The 13,540-nt window shown below is 43.8% G+C and overlaps 1 protein-coding gene across 2 annotated transcripts in view; it reads right to left on the reverse strand.

The window, feature by feature from the left end:
- LOC145480907 (uncharacterized) overlaps window positions 1–13,540 on the reverse strand; it is a 33,583-nt gene that overhangs the window by 11,938 nt on the left and 8,105 nt on the right. For both annotated transcript variants that reach the window (XM_081459246.1, XM_081459247.1), the window contains exons 7-8: window positions 7,171–13,471; window positions 288–5,723 (exon numbers count right to left, since the gene is read on the reverse strand). In XM_081459246.1, the coding sequence (XP_081315372.1) occupies window positions 288–5,723; window positions 7,171–13,471 (11,737 nt within the window). The remainder of the gene's footprint in view (window positions 1–287; window positions 5,724–7,170; window positions 13,472–13,540) is intronic.

A 13,540-nucleotide genomic window follows, 5' to 3' on the forward strand; every position in this document is an offset into this window, starting at 1 on the left:
CTAGTCGTTCAAAACTTTATTTAAATCCTGTTCACAGACACTTTGAAAACGCCAAGAAGCGGCCGTCATTTTGTTAACAAAGTCACACTGCTACGCTACTCACTATCTAGCACAGAATAGATAGTGAGTAGCGTAGCCAATCAGAAAACGGCATTCGTGGTAGAACGCTAACAGATTTATACTAAAACTCGATAGAAACACGGTACATGTTTTATATTTCCTAAATAAAACTTAGACTTTCACAGTTAAATCGACTCCACTGTGTTGATAAATTGCACTTCACTCACCTGACTCCAACGTGCGCACAGCTTCCCAGCTTGTCTCTCTCAGAGGTAAACCTGGGGTTTCTACCTTCACCGAGTAGTTGGTGTAAGGTTGTAGGCCCGTCACGGTATGGTTAGTTCCACTCACTTGCAACGCGCGGATTTCACAAGCTTCGTTGATCTGCGCTGGGTCACAAAGCCGCAGCCTCAAAATAAATGAGAAGTTTAATCCGCGCCTTACATTCGCAAGCCTCCAAGACACCAAAAGTTTCCTGGCGCCAAGCGCACCCACGACAATATCGTTTTGAAGTAGAGGATCGTCACTACAGTTGGAGGACGCTAAAGCATTGCTGAAGAAAGTGTAAGGGTTATAGCCGTTTGGTCTCGTTATGCTGTAACGTCTTCCTCTCCCTAGGTCCAAGGTAGCGTTAAGAACGTCTTGGTAAAGCGGCGGCCGTGAAAATAACCCATTGATCATCATACTTCTTGTGAAGTCAAGCGATCCGTCAGTTGCAAAACGAACCTGAACGAACGACAGACCAATGCTCGAATACAGCAACGAGGTGTTCAGTGACGCCACAAAACGTCTCTCCACAATGTTATATTCTGCACGGATGATTCCCCCGGGAATTCCTTTTTCTGTGGTATCTAAAATCCCAGTTATAAAGACGCTGTTACGCAAACTGTTGGAAAAATTTGACTCAGAGTGCGAAACATCGAAGAAAACTATTGTGTCGTTGGCGTCGGATGGTTCAACACTAAGCTGCGAAGCTGATACAGAAATGGTGAGAAGACAATTTGACTTTGGATCTTGAACAGGTATAACCGTAACACTAGGAAACAACGAGACAATTTGGAGATTAGCCCGTAATAGAACATTAACGTCATTTAAGGTCACTGATCCGTCGCCGTTGACGTCCAAAGCCTGTAACTGCTGTTGTGTGATCATATTCTGTATCCTTTGACCCTTGGCCCGGCTGAAGTTAAACTGCTGCTCCGTCATGTAAGCCAACGCGAATTTAACATCTCTTATATCGAAAATACAGTTCCCGTCAGTATCCCCAGGCTCTCGCTTCCCATTTGTACAGTTGGAGCAGGGGGGAGTGGCACAAGCAACGACAGAACGCCTCGTACGAGTGTTGACTGCAGGTTGCAGCTGAAGTAATGGCGCCGATAAAAGTGATCTACGCGGGCGACCCAAGTCGTTGTCGATAGCAACCTCGACATCTCCCGCCATAATATTTTTTGGAACAGGGATTCCAATAACGCTACCAACAAGGTCATCAGCTGCGATCATCAGAACAGTTCCACTAACACGTGCAACACCGCTCGAGATGACGCGATATTTGACATCTGCGACGTGGCGAACCGGATAATCCTGGCTTTCAATGCTGAGTGCTCCTGCGATTCTCACTTTTCTAGTTTGACCAGTTTGGCTTGATGTGTCAGAGACAAAAAAACCGGCCATGTCAGCACCTTCATTTATACCGACTACTTCCAGCAAATCACTGTCATAAATGATTTCAACATCGAAGCTTCCCAACACCAGACCTCCAGAGTTGATGCGCACAGGGGCTACAAAGCTTTCTCCGACTTGCACGGACTTGAGTGGAACACCAGTGACGTCACCGATATCCACGTCACCAATATCCGGGTCTACATTGCAGGCAAACGTAAAGGAGTCTCTTAACGACGGAGACTGTGCTGCATAAACAGATACGCGCACATCTTGCGGAGAATTATCTTGCAGGGTCACTAAGCCACTAGTTTCGTTCAGCGATATTTCAGTTGTGTCCTGGGTACTGAAAAGGACTAAATCAAACATAGTTAAGTTTTCTGAGCTGAAAAGTCCAAGAATTTTCGAAGAATCGCTAAATTCCAGATTGATGACCAGTTGCAAAGTGGAACGATCTCGCAAACCGGTCAACGTAAAGTTCGGTGGCATGGCTATCTCTACAGCTGTTACGGATACAGGAGTAGATTCAACCTCAAGGGTTAACACGTGACTAAATACGCCCATAAAACTGGCACTGATTGACAGCTGTCCTTTTTCTTTTCTCCACTGAACTGACACCACGTGATACCCAGCGTTCGAAGCTTTGATGACGCTATTCTGCGCAAGCTCAGCCGGCTGACTCGCAGCGATCTCGAACCGTGTTCTTGAGTCTCTTGAAACATCAATTGATGTTCCGTTTGTAAGCGCAAGAATCAGGTTCAGTCTCCCCTGCTGATGCTCTCCTGAGTTTCCAATCGGATTCAATTGAGTAAGGCTTACGTTCAACGACGAGTTAAAAGCTGGATGTGGACTTGCATAGAATTTCAGTTCTTGAGTGCCAATGACATCAATCGAGACTCGACTACTTGTCTGAACATGCGCAAACTTGATTGACATTTCAAATTGACCGAAGCCAGCACCGGAAGCGGAAATGATGATCGCGCGTTCTGTAGCAACGACGTTTGTCAAGTTACCACCGATTTCCAAGTTAAACATTGTTCGATTGTCATTTGTAACATCAATGCGGTGTTCACGACCACTTATGTTATAAACAAGAGTGATGGTTAATTCAGTAGACATGGGGACCCCAATCGCCTCAGCAGGGTCTCCGCGAGGCGTTATTTCTCTTGAGCTTAAAGTTAGGAGAACTGCAATGGGTTCCTGGAAATTGACGTCAACGTTTACGCGTGACATGACGGCTGGTTGCGGTGTGCAGTGACCCGAGTGCATAACGACATGTAGATTTCCGTTTCCATTGTTGGCCGCTGTAACAAGTCCCCCTTGTACAGTAACCACAGTGTTGTTTGTAGAGTTGATGTAGAAGCCGTGCAGGTTGTCAAAAGTGTTTATCACTCCATCGCTGTACTGCACAGATATAACCACCGAACCTTCGTCTTCTGGAATAGAAAACTTCTGATCGATGTTAACTCTCGCTGTATGCTTCAAAGAGTTGTTTAGTGACTTTGGAAGAGTAACGAATAGCCGTGTTGCAATCAATGTATCGAGAACATATACCCTTGTTTCTTCATTGCTAACTTCCACCACCAAGTCTCCAAGAGACTGAACCAGTTGAGAGTTGTAAAGTACGATGGAAGCGTTACCAACGCTTTTACCATGAACATTTAAACCAATAATTTCAGCTACACTGATGTTAGAACTTTTTAAGTTATCTTTAACGTGCTGTGTAACATCAACTCCAACGTACGATTGTCCGCCGTTCGAAAACTCCGCCTTTACTGTCACCCGTGCATGCTGATAGCGTGACTTACAGGAATCACTGGGATCATACCAGTCACGTATTCTCTTCAACTTTGCAGGAGTGACGCTCAAGGAAATTGGAATTGTCGGTGTCCATACAGTAAAGGAAGAATTCGTCGTAAAAAATTCGTGCGAAAACTCAATTATTGCCTCTGTTGATCCGCTAGTTTCACTGCCATTTACAAACACGCTAGAGCAGTCATTTGAAACTTTCAAAACATCAACATTAAGACTCCTACATGTCACGCTCGTCACGTTCAAGACGCTTCCTGACGCAGTTACGCCATACACAACAAGAGGAACATCAATCCGTATTCCATTCAGCACAGCAGTGTTAATAATGATTGAGAAATCAGGCACGACAAAAAGTGCTGTGACGTCATCTTGAATGACCACGAAATGTCCTTTCTCATTCCTTCCAAGTCGGTCTTCGAAAACAGCTTTTACTGGTGCGTCAACAAGTTGATTGCTCTCTTGGTCGCTAACCTGGCTAACAATGCACTCCATTGTTTCTGGGCTCACCATTATAGCATTTTCAGCGATTTCCGCTTTGATAGTAAAATACTGTTCGACAGAACCCGAAACATCTTCAGAGCGATCACCTTTACGAACTCCAAAAACAACAAACTCGTTTGCGCCATTGAAAGTTGTTTGAACACTCCAGGACGAAGAAGCTTGCACGTAGTTTATCTTCAAACCCATCGAGACCGTGAAGATCAAAGTGAAATACTTCACAAGTCTAGGATACTGAGCATATACCTCGAGTAAAAACTCATCACCAACATTCAACAAATACAGCGGCGCGAAGATCAGAAAGTTTCCCTTAACTTGAGGGATTTGTCTTTCGCTAAGGGCAACTTGTTTAAGCTCAACCATTTTTGAGGGTAGCAGACCATACTGTACTGAAGCTGTGCGAGGAGACACAGTAGAGTTCAGCCATTCCTGTGGTACGAGTAAACTTCCGACACATATTCCAGTATTGGTCGACGGAACACAAGTGATATTGACCTGCATGTCTGTATCAAGGTTTATAAGTTTGAAATATACTTTTGTGGGTGCTGTCTTGACATTAAAATTCTCGTCAAATATCTGTACTGCGACCCGTGTAACCTGATAATCTGGCCAATCACTGACAAGGGCTGCTTTGATGTATAACGCGCGTTCTTTCAAGACCTCGAACCTCTCTGAGCGTTGAATATTTCCTGTATTAACTTGAAATTCACCCGACATCTGTGAAAACAGGCCCAGGTGAGCTTGAGCATGGACACTGCTCAACATGACTGGCTGTTCAAGTGGAAATGCTCCACGAACGACAAATGTAAAAGGACTCGTGTCGTTAAATTTGAACGTAACATTGTAATGTATACGCACTTGTAATATGGAGGTGTTATTTAAAGGTGGTGTGCCCCTATCCAATGCAATTATTGACAAGACGATGGTCAAATAATTTGCGTCTCTAAGAGAGAATTTCGTTCTTATTTCGCCTGACGAGCCATTAACAACAAACAGCTCTGTGGCTAGACCTGATGGCAGAAGTTCGTAGACAATCATGGCGTTCTCTCCTGAATCCTGATCTGTTGCGTGGACTCGAGCAACAAGAGAACCTGTTGGAAGATTCTCCACGATCGAAACAGAGTAAAAATCTCTGTCAAACCGTGGTGGATTATCATTCACGTCCAATACTGACAAAGAGACATTGGCAAAGCTAAAGAACGAGATTGAAGCATTAGAATCATTTGCAGCACCAATGACATCTAGTGTGTCATTTGGAAGAAACGTGTCTGTTGCCTTCACAACTAACAAATAATGTTTTGTTTCCTCAAAATCCAACGAGCGCGCAAGTTTGACTTCTCCCGACGAGGAATTCAATAAAAACGTATCATTGTCGTTTCCATCGTTTAAACTGTACACGATGCCTCCCGCGCTACTACTGTCCAAGTCTCGCGCGTGTACACGCAGAATTGTCGAATTGACCGTGAAGTTTTCGTAAACACTGGCTTGGTATGACTCTTGACTGAAAATAGGGCGATGGTCGTTCACATCAATGACGTAAATGACGAGAACAGCGTTTGAGGTCAGCGGTGGATCTCCATTATCGATGACTGACACGTTCAATACGTACGAAGACACGTTTTCGTGATCTAGCGCATGCACTGTTGTTATAATACCGCTTGTCCCGTTGATGATAAAGTCCCCGGCCTGGTTACCTATGAAAGATGAGCAACAAGGATAAGTTGAAATGATAATTGAAATTTCTTTTCACGTCGTACATTCTTAAGTTATATCTAGCGTAGGGCTAATTTAAAAGTAATGTTAATATTTTCTATTTTCTTTTTCTTAGTCTCTCGAGTTGTTTTTTACACATTATTTAATTAACCTAATATAAGTAATCTGATAATAACTGATCGGCATAGATTTGCCTGATGCTAATAGTGGATCAGTTTTACACTTGTATTAATTTCTAAATGCAACTGAAATAAAGTGTGTTAAAGTGTGTAGTGATTTGGGGCGGATTTATTTAGTGACCGACTATCCAAACATGCCCAGATTTGCTTATGTTTAGGTGCTGTTTCACGCGACTTTCCCAAGTCGCTTGCCCTTATCTGAAAGCTGCAGTGACCAGGCAGTATTGTTACCTGAGGAGAGCACAAATGATAAGGACTTCTGATACTTCACTCTCTGTTATGTCTTATTTCCCCACCTTATTTTATCATTTTATCTAAACAGTATGAAAAGTAAGGGATATCAGTTAAACATCTCAGAATAAAGAGTAGCGAGATAAAATTAAAACATAACGTTTCGGCGACGACATGTCACCATAATCAAATGCAAATTATTATGTGTTGGGTAACGTTATATAAAGAATATAGAGTGGGAAAGTACATTATAATAAATGAGGCGGGGATAAACAAAAGAATGAGAAAAATTTAAATAAAAAGTTTCGCTGGAATGGAGTCATTTTGAGTGTTCAGAGCCGGACTCTTTTTCCTTATAAAAAGCATCTCATAAATAAGGCACTCGAACTTTCCGCGGCATTTCTTTAAGGTGACAAACTGCTCGTGAAGATTGTTAGATGTTTGGTTGTTTTTGTCCTTTAGGTGTTTACCGATGACGGAATATTTATGCTCCTCGATGCGCTGGTGAATATGTATTTAAATGTTTCTCATTCTTTTGTTTATCCCCGCCTCATTTATTCTAATGTACTTTCCCACTCTATATTCTTTATATAACGTTACCCAACACATAATAATTTGCATTTGATAATGGTGACATGTCGTCGCCGAAACGCCATGTTTTTATCTCGCTACTCTTTATTCTGAAATGTTTTTCAAAACCTTTCGTTATTGGGTATCAGTTACGATCACAAAATTAACCACGCCCCGCGTTGTCAGTTGGGAAGCTATATGAGGTATTCTTACAGCGCCATGCTCACGTGACAAGTTATGGAGCTTATAATTGGATAATATGACACAAAAACTCTTCGGGTCAGACACAGTGGGACGAAGAGCTTCTATTTCTTGTCAGCCAATCAGAAAGCTTCATGAGCTGTCACGAGGGCAGTTAAAATTGTTATGCCAGTATGACGTCATAAGCATACGTCATGTTGGAATCTCCAAGACGAGGTTTGGATGTGAAGTGTTAGATGGCACTTACCAGATACTAAAGTGAAGTTGAGCACCGCATTGATCTCCGAATCACCGTCTGTGGCATTTACTCTTGTAATGACTGTATCAACAGGCACATTTTCTCTCACGTACACAGGAGATAAAGGATAAATGACTGGCGTCATGTCATTCACGTCAATCAGCTCAATCTTTACCAGAATGCTACTTGACAAGGGAGGGGACCCTTGGTCTTGTACGCTCACATTCAAGGTGTAAAACTTCTCCTTTTCATAATCGAGCTCAGACGCGGTTGTAATAACGCCATTAGCTGGATTTATGGTGAAAGCATTTCCACTAGCGACTGAAAACGAAAGATTTGAATTAATTCCGCTATCGGCATCACTGGCATTGATTTGCACTACAAATGTTCCTTCTGGCACGCTTTCCAGTAAAATCAGGCTGTAAGTTAAGTTACTGTCAATAATCGGTGTGTTATCATTTATATCCCGGATGTTGACTATAACCGACGCGTTGGCTTCGAGTGGTGGTATCCCATGATCCTTAGCTTGCACTGTTAAATTCAACTGGTGCACTGTCTCGAAGTCAAGAGATATCAAGACAGTTATTTCACCGCTTGAACTATTTATGCTAAATACACTCTGGTTTCCTGAAATGATCGCGTACGACAAAAGAGAATTGAGTCCCTGGTCACTGTCATTTGCATGGACTGACATCAAAAATACCCCGGGAGAGTTATCTTCGTCCAACTCCACTGTGAAGACACTTTGTTCAAAGCGAGGCCGCTCATCATTAACATCTAAAATGCGCACATATACACTAGCATTGTCGAAATATTTCTGACCAGTCAACGGTGAATACTTACAAGCATTTATTTCAAACTGATATGTGTCGCGAATTTCTCGGTCAAGCTTAGTTAAAGTGGTTACGATCCCTGTGGAAGAATTGACCTTGAAGATAGAAGCAACGTTTGCAAATGTCGAGGATATGTTGTAAAAGATTCTGTCTCCGTTAGGGTCGGTGGCGAAAACGATAACAACTTCGCTTCCAGGGAGACTGTCTTCCGGAAAGGAGGCATTGTAAAATGTTTGATTAAAACGAGGCGGGCTCCGGTCATCTTGAACTGTCACGTTGACTTCAGTTGAATTGTAGAGCATTGGAGACCCAAGATCAGTCACGTTTATGGTAAGGAAAAACCCAGCAACGCTGTCAAATAAAAGCGATTTGTTTAACTGGACGAAACCGAGGTTATCAATAACGAATTTATTTAGCTCGTTACCGGAAGTTATTTTGTACTGCAGTTGCGCATTAAGACCTTCATCGGCATCGGTGGCGTTCACACGCACCAACGTGTACCCCACGTGAGCAGTGTTCTTGATTGTGATTGGCTTGACCGCTTCTAAATATGGCGCGTTGTCATTGACGTCAAGAACAGTGATGTTTAGCGAGAGTTCTGTAGGTGGAATTTCTGCGAAAAGTTCAACAGCGAGGTTCCATGCGTGAAGGGATAGTGAATAAAAACTGACTTCCTCTCTATCCAAACTTGCGTGAATCAAAACCTCTCCGGTAAGATTTCGAATAGAAAATTTCTCGCCAAAGTTGCCATCAGAGATGGTGAAGTATGTGTGGAGATCTTGTCCAGAGATATTCCTCGGTCTAAACGTGTACACAGTCTTGTCAACTGAAACATCTTCGGGTATAGAAATGTTGATGCTGCTGCGATCAAAATGGGGTGGAAATAGGACTGAAATATTGACAGTAAGGTTGGCTGACAGCGAAGGCATCCCTGAATCGGACACTTCAATTAAAAGCTGTACGAAACTGTCGTTCAAGTCAAGCAATGACGAATTAAGGAAGATCATTCCACTTTCTCTGTTGATTGCGAAGAGATTGAAGACGTCTTGGAGAAAATAAAACTTAAGGGCGGCATTCCTGCCACTGTCTTTATCTGATGCATTGACTCGCAAAACGTCCCTGCCTGCGGGTAGATTGTACGGGATGACCCGCAGAGTTACAGGATAAGGGATTGGTGCATTGTCGTTTTCATCCAAGACAGTGATATTAACAGTAGCATTGGTGCTAATATTCTGTCCGTACTGTGAAGTTACTGTCAGTATGAAAACTTCGTTGGCTTCACGGTCGATTGTAGAATTCACCAGTACAATACCATTGTCTGAATCGATTTTAAATGCTTCGTTGTCGCTTATGGAATAAAAAATCTCAGCTGAAGGAAGCCCAGGAACATACGCCGTCACTTGAACAACACTCGTGTTTTCTGCGCTGTTTTCTGTCACGTTCGCTTCATAAAACTGAGAATTGAAAAATATTTCAACATCGGAGGCGTAGGTTACCCAAAATTCCACTGTTGTATTCACAGTTAACACAGGAATACCATGATCTGAAATTAACACCGTAACCTTGAAAATATCTCCAACTTTTCCATGCAAAGAACTGTTCAACACCACTTCACCAGTTGTTGCATTCATTACAAACGTCCTGTTCCACGAAGAGTTTCCGACAATACCGAAACTAAGTCGCGCATTTTCCCCGATATCTGCGTCGGTGGCAATCACTGTGGCCAGCGGGCTACCCACCAAAGCATTCTCGGGGATTTTGATCACATGACCCGGTACAATTTTAGTGACAACTGGAGCATTGTCGTTCACGTCATAGATCATTACAAACACGTACGCATGAGAAAACTTTTCCCGCCCCGGGGCTCCTCCATCGGTGGCTTTGATTGTCAGATTGTACCAGGCTTTCTCCTCTCTGTCCAAAGATCTAACAATGCGAATGACACCTGAGGTTGAATTTACAGCAAAAGGCAGCGCGTCATCGCTTACAAGACTGTAACTGATTCTTCCGCTGTCTCCTTGATCCAGATCCGTGGCATTGACAGTGATGATTGACGAATTTATCGTTGCATTTTCCGAAACATTGGCGCGATAGTAGAGCTTTTGAAACTCTGGCGTGAAATTATTGATGCAATCCGCAGAACTCAGTGTATTGTTAAACATGGCGAAGGGATTGTAGTTGTGATTCGCGTTAAAGCTTACAATTTGACCAGAAATGTTTAGGTCTGCAGATAATCTGAAAGGAAACAAGTACGGCGGACGAGGACTGCCAAGTAAAGCAGACAAACGTTGAAAACTTGTCTTGTTGTTTGAGTCAAGCGTAACATGAAACACACTAAGACCAAGACCGTCCTGAACGAGCTCAAAGGGAGCCTGGACACCAAAGCTCCCGTTACCGCGACTTATTCCTCGGATTACGTTGCCATAGATACCAATAGCTCTGGGAGATCCTGTGGACCCTGCAAAATCAATTGGGCTTCCCCCGTAAGTGATGTCGAAGAAAACAAAAGTGTCAGTATCCGAGGCGGGGCCAGTCTTTGACATTAACGTGACGCTGAATGACAGCTGACAATCAGAAGTGATGAGCTGTACTGGAGTCACGCTTGCAACAGAAACAAAGCGAACGAAACCCAGCAGCGCTCTCACCACGTAAAACGCATCGGCTGGGTTCACAATGGTGTTTCTGTCTACGTCAAGGTCACGTGACTGATTGGACGTTAGTGATTGGACAAGGAGACTACCAGCATCGTTCGAGAAATTGAAGACTGAAAACGCGTAGAACCTAAGTACAAAGATAACATCGCCGAGGTCAAAGAGACAATCCCTGTTCACATCACCTGTAAGAAGTGGCTCATCACACTGACAAGGAGGAGTGGCGCAAAACACAGACCTTCGCATGCGTTGTCTATGACCTTCAATCAAGTCTCTTCTATCACGATCATCAAGGCCGCGTCGCCTTCTTTTACTGCTTCCCACAATCTCCTGATCTACGTCACCGGCTACAAGAGAAGAAGTTCCCAGAGTATCCGTGGTTAGGGAACCGAGGATTGCAGCTACACCTGGGCTGGTGGCATTGAAGGAAATTACCGCGACCTCAACAAGACCATTCAACGACGAGTCGCTCGAACAATCGAGTGACATCTGCCCTATGGTGTTAAGATCAGGTACACAGGTTGTCCAAGCACTTCCTTTTGTTACAGAAACTAAAACTAGTTTTGCTTGGTCATAGCTTAGAGTTAAATCAATCATTTTGACGCCTTGGTCTTCCCCTGCGTTCAAACGCGCTTGAATGTGGATCAGGGACCCAACACTTCTTGGCGGTAAGGGTAGGCCTGTTTCTTCTCCAAGATCGACATCACCGATTGCCGGTAGCAGGTTGCAAGAGACTGTCACCTCAGACGTTACCATAGAAACTGCAGCAGTGGCAGTGAGAGACAGTGTTTGGTGGTAGTTTCGACGAAGTGTGATTTGACCTGTGGATGAATCCACACTGAACACCTGGCTATTTTTACTGGTCAAGGTGATTAATCCTGGAAATAACGCTGAACTTTCCTCATAAAATTTCATTACTTGTCTTCCATTGTTGAATGTCAAAGATAACTGCACTTGCGCTACTGCAGAATTTTGCACACCAGACAAAGTTCTGTTGTTTTCTGGTACCAAGACGAAGTCAGTTATGTTAGCAACATTCACAGGAGAGCTGTACACATTCACCAGCAAATCAATAGAGCCAACACTACTAAAAAGTCCATCAAGAATAGCCGAGGTCGATTTCACGCCAGGTTTTACTGTCACGCGGTTCGCCGCGTTTTGTCCAACTATGACATCTGTAGATCTGGATGAAAATGACGTCAGTTCATGCCGCGTTATGTCATAGTTTGATTGATCGCTCAAAACCATGGCGAGGCTCAGTGAGGCCATTTCAAATGAGCTTGTGTCAGCTACAGGACTCAACGAATTGATCAACGGAGAACCAGGGTAGGGTGGGTAGGGTCTCGCATTTAACGCTAAACCTACGTACGTTACGATGTTGATTGAAACAGTACGCGAGATTGCAAAGTGAGTGAAACGCACCACAAGATCTTTTCTGCCTCCTTTGCCAAGAGAGCTTGGTTTTATCATTGGAACATTGTTGTGGTCGCGATGTACAATAAAGAAGCCGTCAGATTTACTCAAGTCGTAAACTGTTCTGGAGTCTGAGGTCATGTCCACGTGGTGGTCATTCTCGAACACTAAAGTCACGACGATAGGGCTTGATGTTGGTAACCCTGCGACAGTGGCAGAATCTCCTGGCACAGCGATTTGCTGACTGACACCAGTTATTTCAAGCCTTATGGGAGGTGACAAACGCACATTCGTCATTTCATAACCTATTCCGAGGCTAAAACCACTCGGGTAGCAAAGGCTTGCAGGCAAGGCCCAATCAGTTTGAAGCATCCCAGCTCCAGAACCGACGGAGATCGCCTCCGATTGCCCAATGATTCGCAGCACGTGATCATCAAGCGACTTGAGCTGAAGGCCTAGTTCAGAGTTCAATTTTTGCCTTCTACCATCGCTGAAAGAAACGCAAGCCACGAGGGAGCCACGTGTGTGATCACGACGCAAATCTTGATGAACAGAAGCCACGGCAATCTGTGTTGACAGTCTGGGGTAGGGTGAAGTAGGAATGCTAACACTCAGATTAGTTACCATGACGATGTCAATCACCTGGGCAGCGACACGTCTTGAGGAGGTCACCATGACTTCAACGCTACCTAGAATGGAATTCAATGGACTGACAGCTGCAATAGTTGCTCGACCCGGAGACATTCCATGAACGTTATCAAAGCCATCCAGGACTGCTACAGACTCATTCAAACTTGAAAGAATTCCACGGACGAGACTTGTAGCCGATATGTTTTCAAAGTGGATTCCATCGTAAGTGAACAGAGCTTCAGAATAAACTTCGCTCCACTGATAACGCTGGGCACATTTACCACTAGAAGCGTCAAATTCAAACCAACCAGACACTTGAGCGAGCTCTGGGTAATTCAGACTCAAGTTTAGAGGCAGAGATGGAAACCACACGCGAATTGAAACAATTGCCATTACATGATCGTACTCGACTTGTACCCGCGCATCGGGCGATCCCTCGGGCTCGCTACCGTTTAGAAATATGCTCGAACAGTTCTTAGTAACTTGGAGAGCTTTCGAAAGACTCGTGCAGTTTGCTTCAGAGAGTGTTGTGATGTCGCCTGATCTTTGAACAGCCAGGAGCTTCACGTTTGCCATCACGATCTGTCCATTTAAAACAGCTGTGTTGACTAGTTCGGAAGGTTCAGCGTATGGTATCAGTTGTGCGATATCGTTGGAGGCGATTCGAATCGTCCCCAAGGTGTGCCGAACTTGACTGAAACCATCAATCATGGCCGCCATAACAGGAAGTGACTGACTGTCGATTTCAATTTCCTCGTTGTTGATGTTGCTTAGGTAAGCTACCTATGTCAGAAAAAAGACAAAAAACAAATTTAAGCTTAAGATATTAATCAATTCTCCTCATCAATTTCC

The sequence above is a fragment of the Orbicella franksi genome, chromosome 3 (assembly GCF_964199315.1).
Source record: "Orbicella franksi chromosome 3, jaOrbFran1.1, whole genome shotgun sequence".
In the NCBI taxonomy this organism is placed as follows: domain Eukaryota; kingdom Metazoa; phylum Cnidaria; class Anthozoa; order Scleractinia; family Merulinidae; genus Orbicella; species Orbicella franksi.